Source organism: Vidua chalybeata, chromosome 6, assembly GCF_026979565.1.
Source record: "Vidua chalybeata isolate OUT-0048 chromosome 6, bVidCha1 merged haplotype, whole genome shotgun sequence".
Classification (NCBI taxonomy): Eukaryota; Metazoa; Chordata; class Aves; order Passeriformes; family Viduidae; genus Vidua; species Vidua chalybeata.
Window position 1 is genome coordinate 37,273,958 of NC_071535.1, and position 27,496 is coordinate 37,301,453.

The 27,496-nt window shown below is 45.8% G+C and overlaps 1 protein-coding gene across 3 annotated transcripts in view; it reads right to left on the reverse strand.

The window, feature by feature from the left end:
- TYRO3 (TYRO3 protein tyrosine kinase) overlaps positions 1-26,755 on the reverse strand; it is a 41,376-nt gene extending 14,621 nt beyond the window's left edge. Inside the window, exons 1-10 of one of the 3 annotated variants that reach the window (XM_053946544.1) lie at positions 26,305-26,755; positions 22,819-23,002; positions 20,673-20,773; positions 16,497-16,667; positions 13,717-13,803; positions 9,670-9,785; positions 6,691-6,868; positions 6,088-6,230; positions 4,660-4,804; positions 431-560 (exon numbers count right to left, since the gene is read on the reverse strand). In XM_053946544.1, coding sequence (XP_053802519.1) covers positions 431-560; positions 4,660-4,804; positions 6,088-6,230; positions 6,691-6,868; positions 9,670-9,785; positions 13,717-13,803; positions 16,497-16,667; positions 20,673-20,773; positions 22,819-23,002; positions 26,305-26,392 — 1,343 coding nt within the window. In that variant the 5' untranslated portion in view covers positions 26,393-26,755. Of the gene's footprint in view, positions 1-430; positions 561-4,659; positions 4,805-6,087; positions 6,231-6,690; positions 6,869-9,669; positions 9,786-13,716; positions 13,804-16,496; positions 16,668-18,281; positions 18,385-20,672; positions 20,774-22,818; positions 23,003-26,304 lie in introns of all 3 variants that reach the window. The other 2 variants (XM_053946546.1, XM_053946545.1) reach the window with 2 other exon arrangements.
- Positions 26,756-27,496: the final 741 nt, after the last annotated feature.

The window sequence follows — 27,496 nt, forward strand, 5'->3', positions numbered from 1 at the left end:
ATCCAGAGGGCTCTGGGCAGTCAGGAATTTACAATCAGCTGATAGACTGAAAACCAGCAAGGCATAAAGGGCTCACACCATAAGAATACAGATATTTCATCTGTGGATTTCTTCTCTTAAGCAGCAGTGCTAAGAATTACCTTGATAGAGTTTATATTTGTATAGTCTAATAAGGCCTTGCTATTAACACAACATTTTCCCTAATGTATTTTGCTGTTATGTTTTTGAAAAAAACTCAGGCACCCCAAAACTATGAAAAAAACCCCCAACAAACCCTCCAAAAAAAATCCCAATAAAAAAACCAACCAATACAGTTACCCAAAGAAACTGCCAAAAGTACAATGCTTTTTTGAAAAATAATTGTGTCAAAAACCACAATAGAAGAGAAAGCAGAGATCTCTCTAGCCAGCACAAGGAGAAACTCCCTTACCCAAACCGAGTTTCCTTTCTTCTTTTTCGAAGGAGAATAAGAGCCAGGGCAACAGCTGTGACCAGAGCTGTGAGAATGCCCAGTGCCACAGGAACCCAGGATGTCCCATAAGGAGGTTGTCTCTGGCCACCTAGATGATGGAGAAAACACCAGTCAGGAAATAGAAGACTGATAATGTTAAACAGACCAGTTTCTCCTTTTGCTTTTAAATGGGAAAGCCATGCTGCTGGACCTGGTGGATCTTTGTATACTGGAATTTGGCATAAACAGGTACTCAGCCAATCATCAGGAAAACTAGCTCTTTCTCACAGAAGAGGCAGAGCAGAAATATCTAGTTGTCAGAAACTATTGGTTTTGAGTCTTGAGAATGTAATAGGTGCTGCACCAGATTATATTATTTCACATGAGCTCATTATCTGGGTCGCTTCAAACTGCTGCCTCGGGTCAAGAAGGTTCCTTAGCATGATCATTTTTCTGTGGGGGTTTCACCCTGTCCTGTTTGAGACAGACACCAGAACCTTGACCAGGTAACAAGCACTACCTGAATGTCAGCCAGGCAACATTTTGAAAGACAACAGAGAAGGACAATTGCCTTATGGCAATATGGTTAAAAATATTTACATTTTTCCTCTAACCCTTCCCACAAAGAGAAACACCCTGAGGGACTTGGTATTAGCTGTAACTTTACAATGTTGTTTGGTTGGTTGCAGCAGTCTCTCCCCAAAGAAAAGAATATTTGCTCCCAAAATACGTATACTTTTGACTACAAAAGGTCTACAGAAGAAATGGAGACGCTGCCAAGCTGAGCAAGCTGCCAAGCAAGGAAGATAAGCAATACAGTTCTGAATAAAAAGATTATGTATGCCTGGCAAAAAATGATAAATTAATCCAACTCCCTGAGAGATTTCTTCTCCAAATACAATTACTAAAGATTAAATGTGAATTTGAATGGGTTTATTAAAATCTAGGATAGCTGTCATATCTCCAAATTGTTTAAGAGCTAACAAGAAAAGGTACCGGGTCCCTGAGCACCTCCTTCACCTTCATGCTCACTTGCTCACCCTCAGTAGCTGACTGCCCTTTACGTGAAGGTAAGGAAGAATCATCTTTGATGATGTAAGTAATCCTGTTGTAAGTCACAACAGTATAAATAAACCTGTTCTTAAAAGATATATTAGGTTCATGGGCTGGAATTTGGATGGATCTCTGCATAAATGCATATGAAAAATAGTCAGACAATGCTTACTGGCAGAGTCCTGGCAGGCAAGAGGCTTCTGAGGCTTGATTAACAGCTACATTGAGGAGCCTTATCATCCAGGTTTTTAAAGAAGTAGTATTAGTCTAATAAATAGGTAGAGCTTAAGGACACAGAATTGTGGACAAAAAAGGAAGCAGACTAGTACTTCTCCACTTGAAGCAAATTATCAGATCTTTAGTATTTATTTTCCAGCATCTTATCTCCTTCAGTGACTCACATTTTCTTTTACCACCCAGAAGGCTTTACAGGCTCTGGGGCTTATGATACTCCCTCTTGCTGCAATTTCAACCCAGCCTTCAAGGCTGTTTATGAGGAGGGAGAGATCAGAAACAGAAGCTGTATTTCTCAAATAAAATAGAGGTAACTCCAACCGTCTCCACAATTCCCAAGCCAAACACTTGATCTGATTCTGCCTAACAATCAGGATAGAAACAACTAACAACACTGATGAAAAAGGTCCTCTCTGATAGCTAACAATAAGGTTTCCTTCTCCCTGTAGTGAGAAAAACCTCTTTTGGCTTATTTTTCTAGTCTCTGTCTGTTGACTGTTCTGGTGAGAGAGCAGGGATTTAGGTCAACTTCTGGGGAGCCCCTCCAAAAGGAGTATGGATGAAAACAAAACTAAATTATTCTCCCTCTTTCTAAACTGCTGGGAATCAAAAGCCCATCCCATAGTTTATAGCAAATGTGTCAGAAATAGAAATGAATGTTGAAATTCACTGCTCCTCCTGCTCTGCCCCACACATCCTTGCTTCCCACTCGTGTCACTGAGCTTGAGAGGAAGCTGCAGCCCACAAGTTGCACCTCTCAACTCTCTCCCCCATCTCCTGCAACCCCCTTTTCAACCAGCATATGCCTTAAGACTGCACAAGGCAGTGAGAAGACAGTATTATTAGAAGAGTTTAGAAGAGTATTTAGGAGCCCTTGAATCCTTTTAATTAACAGAAAGTTTGTATCTCAAAGGTATGCAAAGGACATAATTTAAGAGTCTTCTCCTGCTTCCAATTGTGAAGATTACAGGTAGGAAAAAGCTATTAAACCACTCTGTTCTTTACTCTGCAATGAAAAAAAGAGATTTCTTCTGAGAAAGTTTCTGAAAATATTGAAACAATCTTTGTTAATAGCACACCAGATCTCTGCATAAGTAGGGTGGAGCTCCCACTAGCTTTGCTGTGATGACAAATTCGACTTAAAGTTTATACGAGCTTAGTCATCCTTATTGCCGCACTGGGAGCTGGGCAGAACCACCCCTGGCATTTCTCACATGAAGCAACCAGTGCCAGTTTGCTATTTTAGGAAAGGAAGCGACTTATGTTTTCTACCAGGCCTGAAACAAAACTGCAGTCTTTCTGCAGCTCTGCTGCTTAAGGCCTGTCAGTGTTTCCACAGTGAACTTTTACTTCCAGCCTATTATGCTTGTGAAGAAATACATGTGCTTCTAGACAGCATTTGGCCAAAACAAGCTCCACTCCTGATGCCACTTTTTTTGAAGTGGTTTGTAAATAAAAACAATCAAGAAACAACATATAGTGCTCTCAGGATTATCCCTTTCCAGCTCCCTGTAAAATGTGAACCTTAAACATTCCCTGGGGCTTCTTGCCAGTGATGGCTGTTTTCCAAAGGGAACTCCTGGTTCTTCCAGATACTTTTGTCTGTATTTGTGTGCCACAGAAAATACCCTATCAAAAAGTAGGAGGAAAAAAAATAATGGAGATAATGACCAACCTCAGTAGGTTCAGCTCTGAACCTTCACACCCCTTCAATCTCTTTTAAATAATTTGAGGGCTTTGATCCTACAGTGACTGTGTGCTCACACTTGACCTTCAGTGCTGACTTTGTCACAGGAACTGGGCTGCCAAAGACCTGAGTAATGTGCATGCTAAAACCAGCATTAAATGCACTACTGCAAGGGTACATTCTCTACTGGTTGCTCTGCCCATATCCCCACCTCCTGCTTCCTTGGGAGCTCCTCTCTAGAGTCCCCCTGCCATCCCTCAGTGTGGAGGGATCAGGAGAGCTCAATGTCCATGTGATTCCTCAGAGACATGTGGAGTGGGAAGATAGCATCAGAAGGTGGGTCAGCATCAGAAATTAGAGACTGATATCTTGTCCTGCCATGGCCACTTGGAAACAAAACCTCAGGAGACTGAAATTTTTTATGGTCATACCTCATTGACTTCTTATCACCAATCTGTATCTTTATTTGGAACATCTTCCTCTTAGTTCTGTTACAGTTTCCTTCCCAAGGAAGAGCATTCTCTCCCTTCTACCCATCTCCCCATATAACATCCTGCCCTGCTTCATAGCCTGCCCCCATTTCCCATTCACTGTGAAAGAGAAGCAGCAAGGAAATCACCCCAGGTGAGCCCAACTGCCCTTCAGCACTAGGAGTGCACTCCACATGTGCATGTTCTTTGCTTCCAACAAACCCTTCCACATGGTCCAGATTGCATGGTACAGCATCTGTAGCATCATCTTCCTCTTCTACCAGTAGCTCAGCTTTTCCCTGGAGTCAGCTAAACTGGTTTAATATAAATACATTCAGTAAAACCATTATGAACCCCCATGTGACCACGGTTTAAATAAGGCTTCACTAAAACTAGTCAGGAATGGCATAAAATTAAATCAAAGAAGACAACCTGTACTAGAGGAGTTTTCTATCACATTTACTTGTGTAAATCAGTGTAAACTTTCATTTGCATATTTTCTATTGTGTCTACCCTTCTGCTCTGCACTAAGCACAGTAAAACCCTGTTCTAAGAAGACACAGTAGAGGCCAGAAGCTGTTTTATCTATATCAGCTCTTTAAAGATTAGTGAATTTCTAGTCTCCTTGACGAAGCGTGCTGTTGTATAAGTCCAGGTGTCTCAGTAAGTAGTAAGCACTGAAAGAAAAAGACTCAGAAAAAACAGCAGTCCCAGTATTTCTGACTTTTTTCCCCAACTGAAGAGAGAAAATAGTGGACACTTACCCATGACCTCCTGGGCTTCAAGCAGGAAGATGTCACTCCAGGGCCCGCACCCTGCAGAGTTCAGCACACACACCCTGATAATCAGGTCTTTGAGAGGATTCCACATGGTGAGATTGGCTTTTGTGTCCTGTACGGTCATCTCCCCCTGAGTGCAAATGACAACGAACTGTGAGCTGTCTTAAAAGGCATGTAATGTAAAACTTCACCTTTAAACCAAAACAGTACCAAACATGTACTTCACTGGCACTATAACAAGGGCTGGGAATTGTGACTTCTGGGTCCTTATCTTTGTTTTGCTTGAGATTTGGGCTGTTGTCTTAGGTTTCTCTTCCCAAAAATTGCAAGTTTCCCAAGGCATAAGGGAGAAAGGAGGTTTAATAATTTCTTCCTTTGAGGTCCTCCCATGCACGTTGCTATAGAAAGATGTGGTTTTTCTGCTATTAAAAGATATACCTCCTTCTAGTGGTTTACTATAAAGCTTCTGGTGGTTTTAATCCAAGGGAGGAATCTGTCTGTCTGTTTTAACTTGCTGACCAAATCCTAAATGGCTTCTGAATTTCAGTCTCAGTTTTCACTTAGGATGGCAAGGTCAACATATTTTCAGTAGTTTTATGGACCTTCTTCATACAGCAGACCCATGAATATTTGGCTGCCACTACTGACACAGAGTAAATTCAATGAGAACTCAAAATACCATCACTCAAAGTCAATGACGCTGACCTAGTGTGAAATGGGTCATACAAAATAGGAAATAATTCTCTTTTCCCTCTAGCTATCTACTATTACAGGCTTGCTCTTCATTAATAAGCACTGGGTAAACACCTATTAGGAAGTTAGAAACCATAAGAAATGCTGTGAACTTCAAAGGCTGATAGATACCTGGGAAAGGTCAATGCCAAAGAACAAATGAAAGGCCTTCTACCCTGTCAGGGTCCTTTCAACTCCCTAAGTATTGTAAATGAAGCTAAAGAATCCATAACCTTCTTTCTGTGATTTACAGCACAACTCATTCACTTGTTAAATACACCTTTGCTGCTAGGATTGGGAAAGCCAAGGCCCAGTCACAGGAGACAGAAAACCCACATCCTGTACTGTCTGAGCTGGACAGCCCTAGAAAGAGGGAGAGGGAGACAAAGTGGATTCTCTCTATGTTGTCCTGCTTGTGCAAGGAACGGCAGAGAACTGGTCTGTCTGCAGATGAACATTCAAGTGAAGGAATTCTGAATATGCCAGGAAGGAGGCAATGGTCCTATATCTTGAAGTCAAATACTGAGGCATTCCCTAAAGTCAAAATAGATCCATACACACAAAAGCAATGTCAGCAATCTAATCCTCTGGTATGGATGAGGGACCTTAATGCCTAGAAAATTTAGTACGAACCTTCTGCAATTCTGTGTTCAATGGCTCAGTACCTTCTCAATCTGTTACCTGAGTTACATTATCCTGAATCCATTCCAGTCTGTATCCCAGGACATTTTCTTTCAGCACATCTGGAGCCACACCTTCCCACTCCAAAATTAGACCAGGATCTCTTTGAATAACGTGGATATTTTGAGGGGTGCTGTTTGGAGCTGAAAGCAGAGAACAGAACACAATCACTTGTGCAGGAAAATAAGGCACTATCCACACTGAAAACGGCAGTTTCACCCTCTTTCCTGGGATCATCCAGAAAAGAGAGGGTGTGAGGGGAGAGAACAACTTCTGCAAACCACCAGCACTCTGTGTGTGGTTTCAAGTGGAGAAGACAGGTCAGCACCTCTCATTTTTTCAAGATCCCACAAATCTCACAGAGCTAATGGGGCCAGCATGCAGAAGCCCCGTGGCTGGGTAAACCCCTGTATTACACATCATTGCTGCTAACCACATTTGACTGTGTACTATTGTTTTGTTCTAGGAGACCCTCGGAGTGGATGAGCAATCTAACAGCATAACGTTTCCTATATTGCAGGATCAGCAGGAGTTAATGACATTTATAATCGTCTATTTTTCAGGTTCAGAACTGCTGTCCTGTTCTTGTCTGATGTTTCTTACCAAGCTCCAGGGTCTGGAAATAAACCCTGTCAGTGAAAGGGGAGCTGCCCATCTCATTGCTGCACTGCACACGGACGCTGTAGTTGGTGGAATGCTTCAGGCCTTGCACAGTGTAGGAGAAGGGTGGCACTGGGGTGACTTCAGTGGACACCTCCTGGCCATCTGGTGACTCAGCTACCTGTGCCAAGAGTGAAATGAGATGACTGTTAGTGTAAACAATATGACTAACATGTCCATATGGATAAGAATTCATTTAATTGTCAGTTTAGGAATGTGTAAGAATAGATATAGCACCAGTGGTGCTTAAAATGCTGAAATCGGAGTTGTCAAACTAAGAATCGAAGTGGCATCACTTGGGCAGTACTGAAATTTACCACCAGATGAAAATTTGGTTGCATATTTTAAAATATTTCCTTCCCTATGTTACAATTTCTACAATTCCTTTAAAGAAAACTAAATGTGCTTGTCGCTTTGAGTGGTAGCAGCCGGCTTTTGAGGCTTGTTTAAATCTGGACAATGAAAACCAGTAGAGCAACTTGCCTACTGCGTACTGTCACCTTTTGCCAAACTCTTTTTTCCTGAAGTTTGTATATTTTCAATTTTATAGTGGATTAGAGGTATGGCAGACATAAGTGACTTGGTTCAACTAACTTGTTTTAAATTAAACTGTAAAGAAACTTCTTACCATTCCTACATCCCTTCTTTTTCTTGTTTCCAAATCTGAGCTTTAAAGCAGCATGAATGTTAATTTAAATCTGATATCACTGAGTGCTTTTAATGCACAGACAGAGTCCTACTTTTGTACTAACAATAGCAGAACTCACTGCACAGCTCACAGGCTCAGACTTTCTCTTCAAGTGCATACAAAATAGCAAAGCAGACAGTAAAAGCAAGATGTACTGACAAAAGCGAGAAAGTCATATGGACTTTATGTATTTTATATGGGGGCCTTTCTTCCTTTCTCACTGCCCTTCTGCTCACTCTCACATACACTTTCAGCACACTGGTTTATTTGGCTGGTAGAAAGGAAGAATCTCAAGTTTCCTGAATAGAAAAGCATATTGTTGTCATTATCACTGTCATCTGCAGCACGAAAAAACAAGACAACTATTTTGTAAAACCCTGTCTGCTGGATTATGTGTTTCTGTTCAACACTCCCAAGAGCTGGTGCTCGTGCATCTGACCCTTTCACACCCTGGAACCTGGCTTGTGTTAGCAGTCAGAAAACACTGCCATTCCCTGCCCTGTCCCCAGAAGCAATCTGCTTGTCTGAACACGGTGCTCCTGGGCACCTGCTGCAATGCCCGAGTGCCAGAACAGCACAGCAAACTTCCAATCCCCCTTCTCTTTCTGGGAGACTCCCAGCAGAAGTGCAATCATGAGGAGCCAGGAACATGTGCATTTTCACGTGAAAATGTAGGTCAGTGCCTCACACAGAATCTCATAATGTGGGAGTCAGAGGAAGCACAGTTTTCTGACAGTGCAGGGTCATTGCCAAGTTATCCTGCTCCCAGACTCAAATGCAGGAATCTCCATCCTCCCCAAATAGAACAGAAAAGGCTTAGAAAAGGGGTGAGAGACTGCTGAGTTGACAGAAACTGGGCTGCTCTGATTCAGCCTCTTTTCCACATGTCCCATCCCCCACCCGTGCCCCTGCCAAAAATGAGAGGGAGAACTTAAACCCCAGAATGATTAGCATTGCAGTGTGCAAGCCAGAGAGAATAGGCTGTTCCAGCTCGAGATAACTGGCATTGTAAACAGAGGAAGAAAACCATTTTCAAGTGCAAAAAAGAACAGAAGTAGCAACAAAACCCACAAACCAGGGCCAGCTGCATTCAGTTCTTTCTGCCAGTGAATTGAAACTAAATTATGATTTCCTTTACTTCTGAAATATAATAAACGTTAGAAGATGAAACCTCTGGTTTTCCCCCAGATAAAAAGAGGACTACAATTAGCTAGACTGCTTCCAGCATACCTTAAGTTTATAATCCTCCTCTGCATAGTTGGCAACACTGCATAGAAATTCCACTCCAGCTCATAATGCTGCCGTAATCAGGTAGGGAAAGCATAGGGGCATGGCAAATAAATCCATGGGAATGTGCCTAGTTGTGTTTGCACAGCCTGCTTTGGGTATCACCATTTATTTTCTCACTGGGCTACCTGCTCTTTGGTCTGATTCTACAGCTAAGTACGCAAGGATAGAAACTAACTTTGCCTGAGGTTGGACACATACCATTGTTCTCAGGAACTTCAAGAAGCAGACCAGTTTTTCACAGATGTGGAGTACTCTGCACCTAGCAGAGCTACAGAATAGTATCAAGCTTGATTTTCTTGGAATAATTAGTCTTTGACAATGGAAAACCAATCAAGATTTAGAGACAGGGTTTAAATTTGCTCTGAAACATGCAAATAGGCCTGATCTTGTATCAAAAAGCCCAATCTGTCTCCTGCCTCCATCATTCCTACCTTTCCTGTACCGCATCCTATACTTTGCAAGCTCCTCATCCCTTGGATTCATTGGTATGTCCGAATTCCTGCAGTTCTTCTGGCACCCGACAGCACGGGCCTGATTTGGCGTGGGACTCACAGGCACCTGCACTGGAACAAGCTACCATGGGCCACTGCACCATGCAGGAAGGGAGAGCACCCTACAGCCACAGCTGCTCCAGGGCACTTCCCACAGAGTGCTGTGTGCTTCATGTGTGCTGCAGTATAATAACCCGTATGGAGTAGCTGCCACGAAGCAACTGATAACCTGCTGGCCAGGAGAATGTGGCACTTAACTTTTGAGCATAAAATTCATGACCTGCTCTTTTGGCACCTACGGTTGCCTCCTGTTAAGTTTTTATGTTTTAAAGCTGTGACATAAGAATTGCAACACTGCTAATAAGGTGGGAAAGGAAATGATAGCCCAGGAAATGTGGCTTAGGAGAATCCTATTATTTATGCAGGGCAGGACACAACCCAGAGAGGCCATACCTTAAGAGTGCAAGAATGGAGAGGTGCGCGGCCATCAAATCCTGGCACCCAGACCACGCTGGCATTGCTGCTGGTGACTTGGCTCACAGTTACATTGAGAGGCAGGAGAGGCATGGCTAGAAAGGAAACAAAGAGACCTTTCAGTGTACACAGAACTGAGCAGGTATCCACGTGGAAATGGAAGAGGCTTGAGGCTAAAAATTATGCAATGAAATCACTAACAGAAATGTGGTCAAATATCACATCTTTAGAGACTGTCCCTGACTTGTTGTGAATGAAACTATTATTTTAACATTGGACAAGCTATTGTCAGCCATTCATCATTGTCCATAGATGCACACAGGCAGTGGTTGATCTCTTTTATAGGAATTCCAGTGTGTGATGTTTACACCTTTGCTACTCAGCTCTCTTCCCTTCCCCCTCCATTGCAGGGCATGACTCAGCCCTGCCACACAGTTGCCTGTGAACCCACACTGTGAACTAAATCAGGGCTTTAAAATCCCACCCCGGGTTCTTAGTCCAGCCTTTGACACCAGCTCTGCCAGCACCGGGTGGAGAGTGGCTTGCTGTAGTGACCCGAATGCCCTGGAGCTGGATTTGAAGTAGACCTCTTTGTGCTGCCTCCAGGTGTCCACTGCAAACTCCCACTGAAACACCCTGGGACAGAGCCTGGACTGAAAAGTGCCTCCTCAGCCTTGGGATGAATAAACTCTGTTTTACAGAGGGGAAACTCAAGCCAAGGAGAGTGCGTGTCACACTGCCACACATGGCTGATACCTCTCCACAAACTAAGGGCAGGGCCTTAATCAGGATTCCAAGACTGGACAGTTAATCAGATGCTCGTGCTTCCTACCACCACAGTACAGCACCAAACTGCTTGGCTTCCTTTTAGGATCTTTGATGCTTCCCTTTGAATTGTCCTTTCCTCTCACTGTTAATTCCACATAGTTAATTCCTATCGTTCCAGTCACCATCTCTTTTTCACCTCTGAGCATTCATTCTGGCACTTCACGCCTGACAAAATTAGCAGCTTCACAAATACTAACCTCTCCCCTGACCTTCTTCTCATTTTAAAAAATTGTACGCTGATGCTTGTAATAGTTTTCCTGCAGCACCTCAACAAATTGTACCCACAGGAGTCCTCTTTCAGAAACCCATCCTCAGGATAAGGCTCTGCCTGCAGATTGAATTTTTTGAAAGCCTCCTGAGATGTATCCATCAGAAAGCAGCAATAGAAAAGTAATTGCAAGCCAGGATTTCTCCAGCTGCATCTTCTGCCCTGGCAGAGAACCTTTATACTGCTGCCTTCAGCATATCCACAGGGCCATGTTGCAAGAGAAACACAGAGCCCAAACACTCAAGTCTCTGCAGAGGGCCTGGAGGAGTCAAACAGATGGTGACACAGATTAACCCTATAAAGCCTTTGTTGTCTGGTTAACCAGTTACCAGGACCCATGGCAGGGCCTGGCACCTAGATAAGAACGTGGTGTATGGGGCCACAGACCAAGGGTCCGGGACGGAAACTAGGTAATGAGTTATTAGTTAGTTAACTTAAGACTTTCCTGGATCTTTGTTTCATTCTCTTTTGATATTTTGTGTTCAGGTCTGTAAGCTCTTTAAGGGGAAAAAATCCTGCTTTTACTGCTTACTGGGTATTGCTGAAACATTGTCCATAAGTCAAGTTTTTGCAGACACATCTGTAACTTTTGGGTTTAGCAATGTGTACTTTTCAGTACAGGATGGCAGGCCCAAAGGAGGTATGCGCTGTGCCACCAGTGAGAATAATCAACTGCTAACACAGCCCGTGTGTGAAGGAGACAGTGGCTGAGGAGGGCTGGCTTGCTAGCACCTTCCCCTAACTCTGTGAGTAAGGGCCAGATGCATTGTCCCGTCATCTCTTGGGAAAAAATTGTGGGCGGCTGTTTCCTGTTGTGCTCTGAAACACGGGATACAACCCTAAAAGTGTTAGCTGCACATATAAAGGAGAGAAAAGCCTGTCAGAAAACAGGACCTTGAGTGTTAACGTAAGAGAGTTAGCTTCCTCTGTGCTTAGAGAGTGGCTGAACAATGGGGCTTTGTAATGGCTGGGGACTGTGGGCTACAAAAACAGTAATTTTCTGCTTGGAGTACACCCAGCACATTGTGGGCACTACAGAGAATAGATAATGAACAACAACAGGAGCAAATAGGAAGAAATGTTAACAGTTCGTCAACGTCCTAGCAAAAATATTTGCCTCTGGAAACACAGAAGAAACTAATTGTTTAATAAATTGTAGAAAGATTTAAGAGTCCTCATTAGCAGATGGGTTTGTGTAAGAGAGGAAGGCCCCGAACATGCAAGTGCAGACAACTATTTCCAGAAGTAACTTAATTGAATTCTGCATGATCCTAGGATCAAGAACTAAATAAACATGATTTGGGCATGCCCTATTTCTGCTGTGTAGGAACTCTGCTTTAATTTTAACAGGGCTATACTAGATCTTCTAAGCTTTTCTATTTAGAAAAGCCTCATCACTTAGGTAAATTTATAACTATTTTGTTAGACATATCTTTGAGGTACTACAGACATAACTTTTATGACTACAGTACTGGACTTGCTATTCAAAACCTGAATTTGTGTCTCTAGGACATGCCACATACTGGTGCATGTCTGAGTGACTTAAGTGACACTGAGTGACTTAAGCTTGCTCTTTCTCAGCTCTAGAACATGTGTGCATGACCCAAGTGTGCAATGGCAATATGTCCCTCCTAAATAGGCTGTGTGGATTCATTACCTGATGATCCCTGAGGAACACTTTTCAGCTAAATATAATTGCTGGGAAATGAGAGAATTTTGAGGTCTTTACCCCTTCCTCTTATTAATGGTTAAAAAAATAACAATCAGTATTAATATTAAAAACTTCAAAAGCTTGTTTATGCCAAATGTTTTTTCAAATTATGGCTTGACAAGATTTTTTGAAGTGTAATAGCTTTGTGAACTAAATTCTATCCCAGGATAAAATATCCATAGAAGATATATTCTACAATAACTAACTGCTTTGTGTAGACAAGCCTTTAAGGCAACAACTCCAAATGGTTTTAAATTAAGTTATAAATCTTACTAGTGCAACGTACTGCATTCTTGGCATAGCAGTAACCACAACGTCCTGAACAAAAACACACTCCAAGGGCAGTAGATTACAGCTGGATTTACATCTGTCCTTTAATGAACACAAGCTACTACAACTGTGAGTTCTGACACTGATACAGACAAAAAGGATTGCTTGTATTTGTGCTGAGCAATAAGCTACTACTTGGAACAAATTATTTTTGTGCCATGCCTCTCCTGGAACTGATGATCATGTAAGGAAAAGTGCATTAAAGCATGATTAAAAATTCAAATGCAGAAGCATTTCAACATGAAGAAGAGGGGAAGAGCTGATTGCTCTGATTATCCCTGTTTCAGTTACCTGGAGGAACAGAGGAAATGTCACATCAGCCTGGAGACTTCCAAATAGCAACTGGTCATGCACAGGCTGGCATTATTTGTTTTCAATGAGCTTTTAAAGAGCAAAGAATTTAAAAAACAAAATTCATAAACCCAATGTGGATGAGCAGACCTTACTGGCCACTGCTGATCACCTTCCTTGATGTTTTTTAGCATCTAATGTGATGCCAATAAAAGCAAGCAGAAGTAACGGCCTCTTTAGCTCTAAAAAGACCCATCTATTCCCAAGAGGGAAAGACTTCCCTGCTGCAAATTTATATCAGCTTCATCTCTCACAAACAACTTAATCGCCCCAGCTCTCTCCTTTTCAAGGAAAAGCTGTCATTTGACATCACATTTTCACTCCTGAATCAGATGTGGATTATTTTCAACTGCCTGGGATACGGCCCTGCATAGGAAGTGGGAACTGCTGTTAGAACACAAAGCATTGTTTCGACTGCTGAGAACTCCAACCAATGCTGGCAGCTTTGAGGCAACTCCTTGCATTAAGGAGCCCTACTTTCTCTCCCCAGAGAGCAAATCCGAGGCCCTTGCCCAGTCTCTGGCACCCAGTCTCTCACCTTTAATTTGAACAGTGGCAGTCCGAGATGAAGACAGTCCCTTTACGTTGTGAGCTTCGCAGGAGAAAACTGTGCTTTGATTGATACCTGGAGAACAGCCAAGAAAAGGAAAGGAAACACAAATAGCTATATAATCCAGCTTCAACCTTCAGCAGAATTTCAATTATTTGTGACATCCAGCTCAAGTTGTACAGGCAGTTGGAGGGGTGAGCTGGGTGCCAATCAAAAGCATGCAGATTTCAGTGTAACTAATGTGCTAAACACATTTTTAATGGGGGGAGTGTGGCAATGTAGAAAAGCTTTCATGGAAGTGTCAGAAAGCACTGAAAAGGAAGGAAGAATTTGTCAGGACAGCAGCTCATAGTGCTCAGGTAGCAGATGCCTGCTTCTCACATTCTGGTGAGCATCTTTGAAGCAAGGATTATGCTGAACTGTGAGCTCACACACAGCCTAACGCTTTGGGCCTCAGCCTACACCTGAGCAACATTCATCTTCCAACTGGGCTATAAGCCCAGGCAAACTTCTAGTCAGATGCTGCCTATTTCTAGTCAATGCCCACCTGTCCCTCATCTTGCATCAGACTTCTGAAGACATACAAAGGAAGTGGAAGCTAAATGCTACTGCATCAGCACTGAAACATTTTCCAGGGGTGATACAAGTCAGAATGTCTTCTGTGACCATCCATCCATCCATCCATCCCATGGCATGATGGCATGACATCTGGCTGTCCCAGGACACATATAGATATTGCAAATGAATCAGAATTGAGGTAGATTTGCAAGGCTGCCTGGAGAACGGTGTCCGGCAACTATTGTCACGTGGCTTGGCCCTCAGTTGCCTTAATAGACTCTATCTGTGAAAAGTTAAAGATTGGCTCACTGTGGGCATACAATTTAGGAAGGAAAAGCATTTCAGAGCTGCACAGAGCAGCTTGCACAGTGTCTCTGACCTTTGACTCATCTCCCAAGCCTGAGACTCACAGCATTGCAAAGAAGGTTAAATGGGAGAGAGAAGGGAATGCTATTCTCATCCCTGTGAACCAGAGGAAGACACTGCCAACAGGCTGAAGGCCAGGCAGCACAGCAGAACAGCACCTGATGTAGGAGGCCTGTCCCAAGACAGAACCTAACACAGCCCTGCCCTGAGGAAAATACAAAATACACCACAAACCAGGAACTGCATGTTCCCTAACACCGTGCCAGCACTGCTTTCCAAATACAACATTACTGAACCTTCTAAATGTTTGCTTTCTAGCCAAGTATTTTGTTACTATTTTCTTCAGAGTGTGATACTTTCCTCAGCTAGCAATGCTTGTTTTCTTACCAACTGACTCTTTTGACATGCTTTGGTAATCCAACCATGCAGGTTGTGTCCTGCTACATGTTTTAAGTTGCAAAGACAAGATATGCCCAAGGGACACCCCGAAGCGCACTGAAACAGGGTGTGCCCAAGGGGCATCCCAAAGAACACTGGAAGCAAATAAAGGTGCTGAGAACACTTAATACATAAAATAGCAATTCATTTGAAGAATCACTAGGAGTAGATGTCTTTTTCAGGCTTCCAAGCCATTGCCCCCCAGCAACAGATATTTTGTGAGGCACTGTGGGATGAGTTAGTGGAGGAGGGGTGACTAATTTTCTTATTGTCTTTCTCCTCTTGACTATCCATCTTTTCAGTTTCCATTTCAACAGGCAAATTATATCATAAGGGAGCAGTTTTCATTTCCAACTTAGAACATCATCGGTGGCTATGTAAGAGAGGGAGCAGATCATTAAAACCATTTCAAATCACAAATCATGTTTTGATTTGTGAATAAATAAGGTTCTAAGGAAAGCCTGAATAGGATCGGATAGCTCAAAGGATGGCCAAAGACATATAAAAACTCACCCTGGGTGTAATTGTATTGACATTGATAAAGAGGCCCTAGAGATGACTCTTAGTTGTAAAACCTTTTCTTTCTAAATAACTAGCTAAACTTTGGGTCAGGGTGTTGAGAATAATGAAACAGCAGCGAAGAGAAAACATAACACAAGGCTGTTGGACAACTAACTACAATGAAGTTACTTTTAAGAGGTAACTGCAAGAATAGCTGCAGTCAGTTTTAGGTAGAGACACTTTTCTGAAAGTGTCTGAAGAGAGGCCCTAACACCTACGGGCTCCTGAGTTTTTCTGCTGACCCTGCTGGGGAAAGCTCTGCTCTGGGGCAAACCTTGGTCTTGAAGGGTATCAACCAGCCCATTTCAGCATTGATACAATCACCCTTGAAGTATCAAATAATTACATGAGGCAGTCAGATTTTAATGGTAAGAGCATCCAGCAAGCCTGCAAGAACAGAGATGGGGGTGGGTAAGAGAGGGGAAAGCAGTGTGTGACAGGGTTGTGCACAGAAGGAGGAGATGGCATCTGCTACATGTGAAGGCTTGGAGAGTTCCAAGAGAAACGGCACCAACAGAGTCACTTCATATAACCATGAACACCCTCCAGGAGGTGGAACAAGAGGCACCCAATGCATCATCTGTTCAACAGCATCTTCAACAAAAGTGCCAGTCACACTCCAACTCTGTAAGAGTCTGTTTGCCTCAAGCCAGCAGAAAACACACTGAGCAACCACCACCCCTCGAGGTACTCCTTGTATGTGATCATGACCACTCAACATTTAATGCAGAGTTAAACAACATTGCCACACTATGTGGCTACCCAGTGTACAAGGCATGATCAGAAGAGAGCTCTTCTCCTCTTCTGATGCTCCAAGTGATCCCCTGCAGTGGCAGCAGCCTTACCTGATACATTTAAGATGGAGGGGGAGACGTCTGGAAGCCCCACTCTAGAGTCTCCCATCCACCAGACAATTGTCACTGGTTCAGGGGGACCAACAGCAGCACAGGCCATATGAAACGGAGCATTAGGGGACACGGACACATCCTCAGGTTCCACAGTAAAGTAGGGCACACCTGGAAAAGCAACAGACAAGTGACAATAACAGGAGCAACTGCCTCTTGTTTATTTCCACTAAAACCAGTGCCCAACACTGTACATCCATCTGCCTGCTGCTAGGCTGAATCCGACGCCCTCCAAGCCCTTCACAGAAACCAAGGGTCAGACATGCTGCATCACCTCAGGGCACGAATGTCTAAGTACTACAACTAGAAATCAGAGAGAGTGCTTGCTTCCCACAATGCCGTTGAAAAACCACTTCCAATTCAAGACTCCCCTATGAAACAGCTTTTAGTGGTAGTATTTTCTCAATTTTTCAGCTGGAGAGATTGGAGTTTAAAGAGGTAACAGTCAATAACTTTAGTGGTGGCAGACAGCACTTTAAAAGACAGCTAATCCAGCTGCAGATACTTCTTGCCCTGCATTAAAAACTGAAGCTTGAGAAAGTGTTGAACTACCGGCTTTAACAAACCCATGAATGAGGAAAGAATCCCCACAGTGAGAGACTGGGAGCATTTACAATGCTCTCTCTGGAGCTTAATTGAATGGAGATGCCTTCCAGCACACTCTGACACCACAACAACCGGGCTGCCTCCAAGTCGGGGTAATTTGTTTCAGAGCTGAAGGCTATCCACGGACACAACTCTCTCAGTAATTATCTGTTCCCCACCATGGAAAGACTCCTGGTTGGTACAACAGGTATCAGATTAGGCCCACAGGGAGCAGAATGCAGCTGCAATGCTACCTACCTTAGATCATCTCTAAGTGGCAATAGCTGAGTGTAATTTGACACATCAAGAGATGTGGTTCCTCTTCTGGGCAATGCCAAAACTCTTGTGAATTCAGTGCTCCAAACCAGCAGCACAAATTTCACCAGCCATCAGCAGCAGTGCTGACCATGCAGGACAGCCAATATGTACTTCTGGTGATTGGTGAAAGAGCTGAAGGCCCAGGGAAATGTTCAGTTCCCTTCTATACAGAAATCTTTGTGTGTCAAACATGGCTGCTACCAACAGCACTTACTCCAACCAAAATCAGGTATTCTCAGCTGGAAAAAGCATGTTCTGGAAGCTGCTGATCTGTTGCCTCACAGAAAAAGCGGAACTGACAACATTGTGCATTCACATGCCGAAATTACACTGTCTGTCCCTGGCCAAAGATGAGAGGCCCAAGCAGCTCCACCAGCAGGCAATTAATACAGGTACCTAAATAGGGATTTAGAAGCCTGACACTTGACATTTCCCCCAAGCTACAGCCAAAAGTGCTTTCCTCAGTCTTTCCCTGACTGTTCAGTCACGGTTTGTGTCTTTCAGGTAGCAGCTCCTTTGTGCCTTCCTTGCCTCCTTCCCTTAGAGTACTAAGTAAATGAACAGACTAAAACAGATCTAAACCCAAGTCTCTTGAAGAATGACAGCCTATCTGTGCAAAGGCTAACGTTCAGGACAGGTACATCCATTGTCATGGCATACTGCTTGTTTTTGCTGACATATTTTACTTCATTTTTTTTATTGCATTCAAACATAAGCAATAAAAATGAGTAAGCTTTTGAGATACCAGCTGCAACACCTCTGCCTACTTTGCCCTCCTTCTCCAAGGAAAACTAGAAGGGAAAATAATCACTGTTTCTCTACCTGTAAGCAGGATCCCTGCCTCCTGTCCATTTGTCATGACACCCAAGGTAAACTTTCAGGAAGATCCTGCCCAGCTCGGCAGGTTTTCTCACTTTGGGAGCAGCTAAACAGAGCAGACAAGACCACAATTAAAAACTTTCATAGTTGAGGGAGTGCAGCTGACTCATCCAGCTGAGGAACTTGCACTGCCCCCCGTCCGTATGTTACCTGGACAGCTCGCTGCCTGTGACACATTTAGCCTCCCAGCTCCTGGTACAAGAGGTGAGTGTCAGCACATCCCTTTCACAGATGCCCCATGGAGGCACTGAGTAGCGAGCAGTCAGGAAATCAGCAGCAAAACAAGGAAATGATCCCACCTATTCCCCTCTTCCAAGCCAGCATCCAACCTTTAAGGCTGATTCTTATGTACAGCTTAGTTTCGAGACAGTGTTGATTCAGGGGAATGTGTCCACACAGGTGTGGCTTGGTCTCTGACTGTAGCCACAACGAGGGCTAGCAGCCCCAGGAAGAGCCACATAGTCAGAGGTGTAATTTCAGATGGAGAGTTCTATAAGAAACACAATCCTTTTTTTAACACTGCACAGTGTGCCTCTGAGATCACCTCTCCAGCCATCGAACACTATCAAGTTCTCAGTAAGGCCAGAGACTAGTCTCTAAACCAGGGAACAGGTCCAAAACAGTTTTGGTTTCGTAAATTCTAAGAAGTGTTTCATAGGATCAAACACTTTTATTACAAAGACAGTTCAAATACCATTGCAGATACAGACTACCTAAGCAGATACTACACAGCATAGAAATCCAGTCAAGCTCACTTTAAGTTAGATCACCAATAGTCCACATTTGTTTGTGTGCCACACTGAAGCATGTCAGCACCTACTGCAAATCACCAGAGTAAAGAACCTCTCCCAGTCAGAGGACAGATGTTATTGATAGAGCAATCACTGCTACACAAAGCTGGCACATCCAGGGAAGAAATACACAGAGATAATAGCAAAGGTGGGTCTGATATCCCAAGTGCTTTCTTATGCTGAGAGCTGACACATTTTTTAAACTCCACCCCTTATCACTACTTGTTAATTTTTAATTATATCCACCAACTCCCTTTACACATGACTACATGCCCAGTTCAAGTTTAACTACCTTCTGCCGTACTTGTTTTTCTCATAAAGGAAACTGGTTGCATTTTTTTCACTTGTGCTGTAAGCTTTGGCCTTCGTTCTCAACACACTCCACCTTACCTAACTGCAGCTGTTTTTTTGTGACTTTGATACCTTTTGCCTGTGCAGTCCAGAAGGGCATCGTGTTTATTTCAGACAGATTGGCACGCTGAGCTACCCAATCACTCCTAATGCACCCACCATGCAAATGCAGCCACCTCTGGAGCAGACCATGGTAATTGGATAGAAATAGAAACTCTGCATGAGAGAGTGTTCTAAGCTGTAAAATTTAGGTGGACAAAAGCCTGGGATTTATGGAAGGCAGAATGTGTTACTCTTCTTGTGAGAGCTGCTATGAATGTTTCCATGCTCTGAGTGAGCAAGACGTTAGCTGTAAAACATCCAGACGACATCACCTCCCACAACACCCTCCCTGCTCCCCCCTGTCTAGGACTGTTAATTCAGCTCTGGCCCCAAATGTTAGCAAATACATCCAAAAAACTACTTCTTGCTGCAAGTGCATTGTTCCTGTCAACTTCTTCACCAAATATTAAGCCATCCTATGACTACTAGCTTCTAACAGAGGATCTAACTTCTGTTAGATCATGGCTCAAGGGAAATGAAACTAGAAAAAGTAAGAAGCCACCAATCCACACTGCCTTGGGTGATTTTTAGCAGCCATGTAGAAGCCATTCTTAGCAGACAACCCCAGACAGAAAAGTGCCACATGGAGCAGCCACAGCTATGAAGTGCTGATGTACAGCACTTCTCACAAAACTCACAACTGCGTTAAAACCGTACCTTGCCCACAAAGACCTGTTTGGCTGACGCGCAGAAGCAGACTGTGACCCTGCTTAGAGAAGTGGGCTGGACCAGATGAGCTCCATAGATCCCTCTTAAAATGAACTATTCACCATTCAATGAATTATTTAGAGATGACCGCAACAATGGATTTAAAAGCTGGAAAGAAACGTGCTTGCACGAAAAGATCTTGTTTCCTAACATCCCAGGAAAAACATCCTCCATAAAACCAGAGGCAGTGAACAGACAGCTCTGCTCTTTGAAGCCGTTCTTCTAGTTCTTACTCCTGCTCTGTAGCGATTTCCCTGCAGTCAGCAGCAATGGTTCAGAGCCAAGAAGCCTGTCACTGGAGCAATCTGCTCTCACCACTTCAACCTAGAGCATATTGGTGGGTCAGCCATGAAAGGAAACCAGCACTACTACTCCTCCTTACCTTCCACTATGAGCCACACTTGTTGTGATTCTTCCTTCTTCCCCCCGTTCTCAACCTGGCACCAGTACTTCCCAGAATCTGTCCGCTCGACGGATTTCAAGCTGAAAAAAGTCAAAAGCCATATCGATATTTTATGTGCATAAAGCATGTTTTTGCCCCAAAGGACCCTCCAGTGTTTGGCAAACCAGATGCATGGAAAACACCCACTGAGACACAGCCAGCTCTGGGGAGATCAACAGCCAGCCAGCACAAAGCACATGGCAAAACAGCAGAGATGGGAGGCTCCTCTCTAAAGTGGGTGGAGAAAGTCCTTGCAGAGCAGACAGTCTTCCTCCAAAACATCCTTGCAGAAAACCAGTCATCTGTGTCCTCTGAGGATAGGAAGGGGTCATCTCCATCTTGAATCATGACTCTAGCTAGCCTTCAAGTGCGACAGCTTGGCCACAACATCTGAGCTAGCAGGAAGCTCCACACTGCAAACCTCCAGAGAGTTCGACTGCTTTGCCTCAGGTGACAGGACTGGCAACAGCCTCATACAGGAACAGATGGGTCAGAAAAGGGTCCCCCTTGCCTCAGCTGCGCTCAGCGCTAACCTGATCCCAAGAGTGGCTCACTCTGCAAAACTCCTTGGGCCTCCCAGTTTGTGATTTCATGGGGTTATGCTGGTGCATGGTGAGCAAGGGCAGAATTTGGTACCAAAGCAACAAGGTCTCAGCTACCAAAGGCAACAGTGTGACTCGGAGAGCCCGTCAGTGCACCAGTGCTGCCTGCTCCCCGCAGGACATGCAGCCATGCGTCCGCTGCCATGCAGGGATCCTCCGCAGAGCTGATGCCCACCTTTCTAAGGCTGGCAGTCCTCCTCGGAGAAGGGGAAGGATGTCTCAGGAAGGAAGACAGAAAAGGGAGAGTGTTTGCCGAAATGCACAAAATGGACCCACTACAGCCCGATTTTCAGAGCTGGACCTTCAAATGGCATCAGCTGTCCTGCCCATGTTCTGAAACACAGTGATCACAGCAGAGAGTCACACGTAGGTGGTAGAAATTATCTCTTTAGGAGAAGAAAGGAAAAAGGAGAGAGAGATTCAGATACATCCAGATTTAGCACCCTAACTTATCTCTGGTGCTGCAGAAAGAGTTCTCAGCAGAGTAAAATAAGAGGCAAGAAAGGAGATCAGAATGAAGATTGTGAAGGACAGAGTTAACTAGTGGAACTGGGGGTAGTAGTTTCAAGACAAACTGTTTCCACAACATAATGTTATGCAATAGTTTTACTGTGCACAGATGTTTTTTTCCTACCAAAATGCTTCTTTCAGACAAGCTTTAACACAAGGCTTTTAGTTGGTGGAACTGGAGTCCCTGTGCAGTGTCAATCCAAGAAATGTAACAGGAGATGAAGCCGAGCTCAGGGAACAGTGATTCTCAGTCAGTCAAGAGTTTTGAGCTCTCGTGGTGTTCATATGTTTGCCTGTACAAGCTCTTTTAATGTATAAAAAAAGACAGAGCAGAACCTTGGGTCTTGCTTATCTCAGTACTTCCAGAACCAGCTGACATCCCTCTTCTGCTGAAATAAAAGTACAGAGATCTGCTTTGCACAAGAGTTTCATGCCTCTGCATGGAGCAAGACTGATATCACATACTGTAAATGCATTACGAATAAATCAAGATTCATTGCAAAATGAATCAGGGATGGTTCAGAGGACAAACACTCCTCTCCAAAGAAAGGAAGGGGATGTAGTCCTGGGAGTATAGTTTCAATCAATAATCCTCACCTTTTAGGCAGACTGACAGCTCAAGAGAGAAAGAGAACAGGATGAGTACGAGAGAGAAAACCTATTTATACTGCTGCATGGCAGAACAAGATGAACAAACAAAGCAAGACCATCCTTTCACCTTGAAGTCACGTCTCAAGCATCACAAGCATTAGCAAAGCACCTGTCCCCACAGTAGTCAGAAAACCAATATGGTTCTAGTGGATAAAATCTCAGTGCTCAGTGGCTTCAGTTCTGCTCTCAGTTATGCCCTTGCCACACAGTGAACTGCAGACATTAGGACTCTGCCCCACTGAGGGCACTGCAGAGATATAGCTGACAGCAGAAAACTGTGCAATAGTTTCCACGATATTCTTCCTTCTCTGCATCTGTTGTACCTGAGGAAGCCGATCCAGTGTTCTTCATCTACTGGAATGTACACCTGGTCTACGCTTTGCACCACTGCTCCGTCCTTGATCCACAACATCTCGGGATCTTCCATTCCCTCGAGGCTGCAATTTAGTTTCACGGGTTGACCCTGGGACACCTTTAATTTGATTGGAGGTCCTGTAAATTTCATACCTAAAAAAAAAATACTACTCCGCCCCACCCCCAGAAGAAGGGGGGTTGGAGTACAGCAAATTACTCTAGGTTGGTGGTCTGGAATTACATACCCTACCAGCACACGCTGCAGAGGAGTGTGTTAATCTCAGCACTGCTTTACTATTTCTGCTAAGCAAATGCAAGCACTGAAAGCACAATCGCTGGAGAAAAGTGGTGGTTCAGTGTGTACATGGGGATTTTTTCAACTCGTGTAACAGCAGGGTGATGTTCTGCAGAGCAGTGCCCAAGCAGAGACGCACAGAAATGCCGGGAGCTTCGCCACGTCAGTGATCCAGCAGTGCTAACTGCATCCGTTCAACACGCTACCACACCTCCCTCTTTTCCCCAGGCCTGGATTTAAGCCATGGTGTTCTTGTGCTGCTAAGAAAACATCATGCTTGCTCCATTGTATGCATTTGCAAAGAGCATGGATATGAGAAAGAATCAATTATGTTTTGTTATTCAGCATACACTGTTCTCCTGCCTTACAGAGAGCTTCTCTACAATTTGCAAAACCCATGAAAGCAAAGCCTATTCCACAGCATACCTCACAGAGGAGCAGAACTGTTTGAGAACAGATATTTCTGTTGCGTGATGTGGGTGTGTGCTGAATGAGCCACCTGGAGGACCCTTCAGTCCAGCCAAAGGACCACACTGTACCCAGAGCTACACCATTGCGACCCCAAAGCAGAAGGGCCAGAGCTGGTGAAGCTGCTCAGGTTTATATTGACACAGAAGTGATCAGAATTTGGCCTGGAGCACTCTTACGTGTGTGGGTGGACAGGGAGTGTTTCCCTCAAGCAGAAGCGAATGCATGGAATTTGTTACCATGAGAAGACGCAGAAGCCAACTATCTAAGCACATTTAAGAAAGACAGGCATATAAAGGAGGAACCAGAAGATCAAAGGAGACCGTGGGAAAGCAGGAAGGTAGAAAATAAATGTAAAGTTAGTTTTGTTAGGGAGAGTGGCTATTTCCTATGCAGTGGCACAGGACTGACAGACCAGAACAGGTCTAGCCTAGTCCAGTATTATGCCCTGGCAGTGGACTCCACATCCTTCAGAAAAAAAATTACTCCATCACTCTTGCCTGGCCACGTATCACAGTACATTACAACTTCACCCAGTCCACTGGCTGGTCAGCTTCTCACAGGATAACTTGCTACCCACAGAGCCAGTCAGAAAGCACTGCTTAGTGAGAAGCCCTGCTGCTCTCAAACTTTGTTACAGCCTTACCGGTGATCCAACACAGATTTTGGATCTGCCACTTCCCTTCTTGCTAAAACACCACCCTCCCACAGCCATGAGGGCACCACCTCACAGGGCAGAGGAGCAGCAGAGGAACTCACAGCGTGGTTGTAACAGCTGGGAGAAGGGGAGCCAGCACTGTGGCACCAGCCAGCGCTCTGCCACCATCAGCCTGTACCCAGACGAGTACCAGTAGTCTAGGAGAAAACCCAGAGCACGGGCAGAAGGTCTTTACTCTTTTCCTTAATGAGAGTCCCCAGCTGGTTTCCCAACATTCAGTCTTTTGCCTTTCTATCTCCTGTTACTCATTTAACAAATTCACAGAGAGCACTGGAAAACGGGCAAGCTGATCATTTGAGTTTAGCTGCTACAGCTCATTTGCTGGGCTAAGGATTTGATCACCTTGGGTGAGGATGATCTAACCTCGCATTACTTAACTCAAATGTGACACAAACTACATGTCCCAGTGCATGCCAGAAAGCATCCCCCCCTTTCACCACTCACAGCACTGGAATACAACATGAAAGCTTCATAGCATCTCTCTCTGTGTTACAGAAAACTGATATAGTCAGGCTGCTACATGCGCACAAACTGACAGACATTTTCATTACAGGTGCCTTCACGGAAAATCAAACTACTCAGCATCCTTCAGACTGCCCTGCTGAAAGAGTTAGCCATAAATTAAACCAGGAAATATTGTTAGAGATTCTATATGGTTGTCAGTTAGCAGAGGAATCAATGATGTAGGAAATTAACATACAGTACAAGTGTTCAGTCAGAGTTGTACATATTGTCCAAGTATAATCCTTCCATCAATTTCAACCGAAATGAAGAACTACACATCAGGTATTTTAAATAACTTCACAGGTCAATAGTGCAGTTTTGGCTGCAGCATCTCTTCCTGCAGGTATCAGGAAGAATCACACAGGAGGCAAATAGGAATTTTAATTTCCACCTATTCCTCGTTTTACTCTCCCACTCGCTTTTTCTCATCTGACAACATTCTTGATTCAACTGTGCAAGAAGTAATTTCATCCAAATAGCTTCCGCCAAGCCTACCTGTAAGAGCTGCAGATTGTGAAACATATAGATAGGAAATAGAACTGTTTTAAATCTTACCAAGCAATTGTCTGAATTGACAGCCAGTGAACACACTAGTGAACACACTAGCTGTCAAAACATATGACACATCTGTTTGTTTGTTTTTTAAACTTGCTACCTCTGAATATTTTAATTCCTAGGAACAGAATATGTTTTTTGTGATGATGGGAGTGGAGAGAGAGGAAGACGTCTGCTCATGCACGCCGGGGTAAAGGTTTTTTTTTTTCCTCAGATTACTTAGGACACTAATCTAGCGATCCAGCCTGTGCCACAGCCTCCGTGTCACTGCACGCACATCGCTCCACATACAGCGCGGAGCCCAAACTCCCGCTGAAGTCGGGAGGAGGTTGGCCGGGGCACCGAGACGCTCCAGCACGCTGCCTTTCCCTGCCGACCGGAGGGTGAAACTTCGGAAAATGAGTTCATGAGGGAAAAAAACAACAAAAGCCACTCAGGAATGCGTTAGCGCCCAGCTTTCCTCGGCGACGGCCCGCGCTAGGCACATACCAGTGCAATGCCTCCGCGAACACCGGGGAGGATTACTCGCTACTCTACTCGCAGGCAGGCGAGGCTCGCACAGCCCGGTCTCCCCGCCGGCACCGCCGGCTGCCGAGCGCCACGTCGCTGGCCCCACAAACGCGGCGGAGACGCCCGTGCCCGGCCGGGAGAGGCAAAAATGCGCCGGCCCCGACCCCACATGTGGCCGCCCGAGGCCCCGCGGCCGCCGCACCGGGTGGACCAGGCGCCCCCGGGCCGCACCCGGCCGCTCCCGCCCGGCGACCCTCAGCGGACACTCGTAGAGGTGGCGGAGCGGGAGCTGCCCGCGGGGAGACCCGGCCCGGCGGCAGCAGCCGTGCCCCGCAGCCCCTCCCGCCGCACCCGGGGTCTCGGGGGGCAGTGCCCCGCCGCCACCGGGCTGTCAGCCCCGCTCACCTGCCGCGGCAGCGACGTCCCGGAGTGCCGCAGCCCAGAGTCCCAGCACGAGGAGCCGCGGGATCACCATGCTCCGCTTCAGCTCCATCTCTCCCGCACCACCATCCTCCCCCCAGTTCCCGGCGCTGCGGGGGGCTCCCACCGCCCGTGCAGGCGGCGGCGGCGGCGACAGCGGCTGGGGCAGCCCCGCGTCGGCGGCCGATACCGGGCTCGCCCGGGAGACTACGAGGACGCTCAAACTTCTGGCTCCGGCCGGGGCGAGGCTCGGGAGAACCTGCTGCGGGGCGACGGCGCGGGTCGGTGGGGTCGGGTCGGGTCGGGTCCGCTCCGGTCCGGTCGCCGCCGCCGGGCGATCTCCCCCTGCCGGCTTGGCCGCCGCGGCGCCACTCTGCGGGTCACTCCGTCCGTCTGTCTGTCCGTCCCTGCCCAGCCGCCGCCGCCTCCTTCAGGAAATGGCGCTCTCGGGCGGTCACCGCGCGCTGTGCTCCCCCTCTGACATCACATCATGAATATGCATGAGCCGGGCGCCCACCGCCCCCGAAGCGGCGAATCACCGCGCCCGCCGCCCCCGCTCCGCCGCCCCGGGACGGGACCGGGGCTCCGAGACCCCGGGAGGGCGGGACGGGACGGGAGGGGCGGGGCGGGGTGGGGCGGGAGCGGCAGCGATCGAGGAGGTGTGTGGAGGCGGCGCCCCCCGAGGGCTGCTCCGCCGAGCGGCCTGGTTTCCAGAGCGCCGGGAGCGGGTGACCCACATCCGCGGGAGCTGCCGGGGCTCCGGTCATCCCCCTACCTACATGTGGCCCCTCTGGAGCCCCAGCGCACCATCCAGCCCCCCAGGGGAGGAGGACTTGGGGTGACCACCGGGACTCAGCCCCCCCCAAGGCGAGGCTCTGTCGGGATGAGCAGAGCCCCGCCTCGTGCACGCAGCACCCCCAGCACCATCTCCCTTGGCCGGCCCTCTCCAGCTCCTTGCTCCGGCCACACTCTCCTCACCGTTCGACCACTTGCTTGGGGGATGTCGGTCACCCCATCCCGGCGGCTGAGCTGTGGAGGAGCACCGGCAAGGTGAGGAGATCCACCCGTGCCCTTCAAGCAGGAACTGGCTCGGCCCTGACCATTTTTCCGCTAGCGGAAAAGTAGGGAGAGAGCTTAGGAGGGAGATCTCTGCTGCCACAGGGTTAGTAGAACGGCG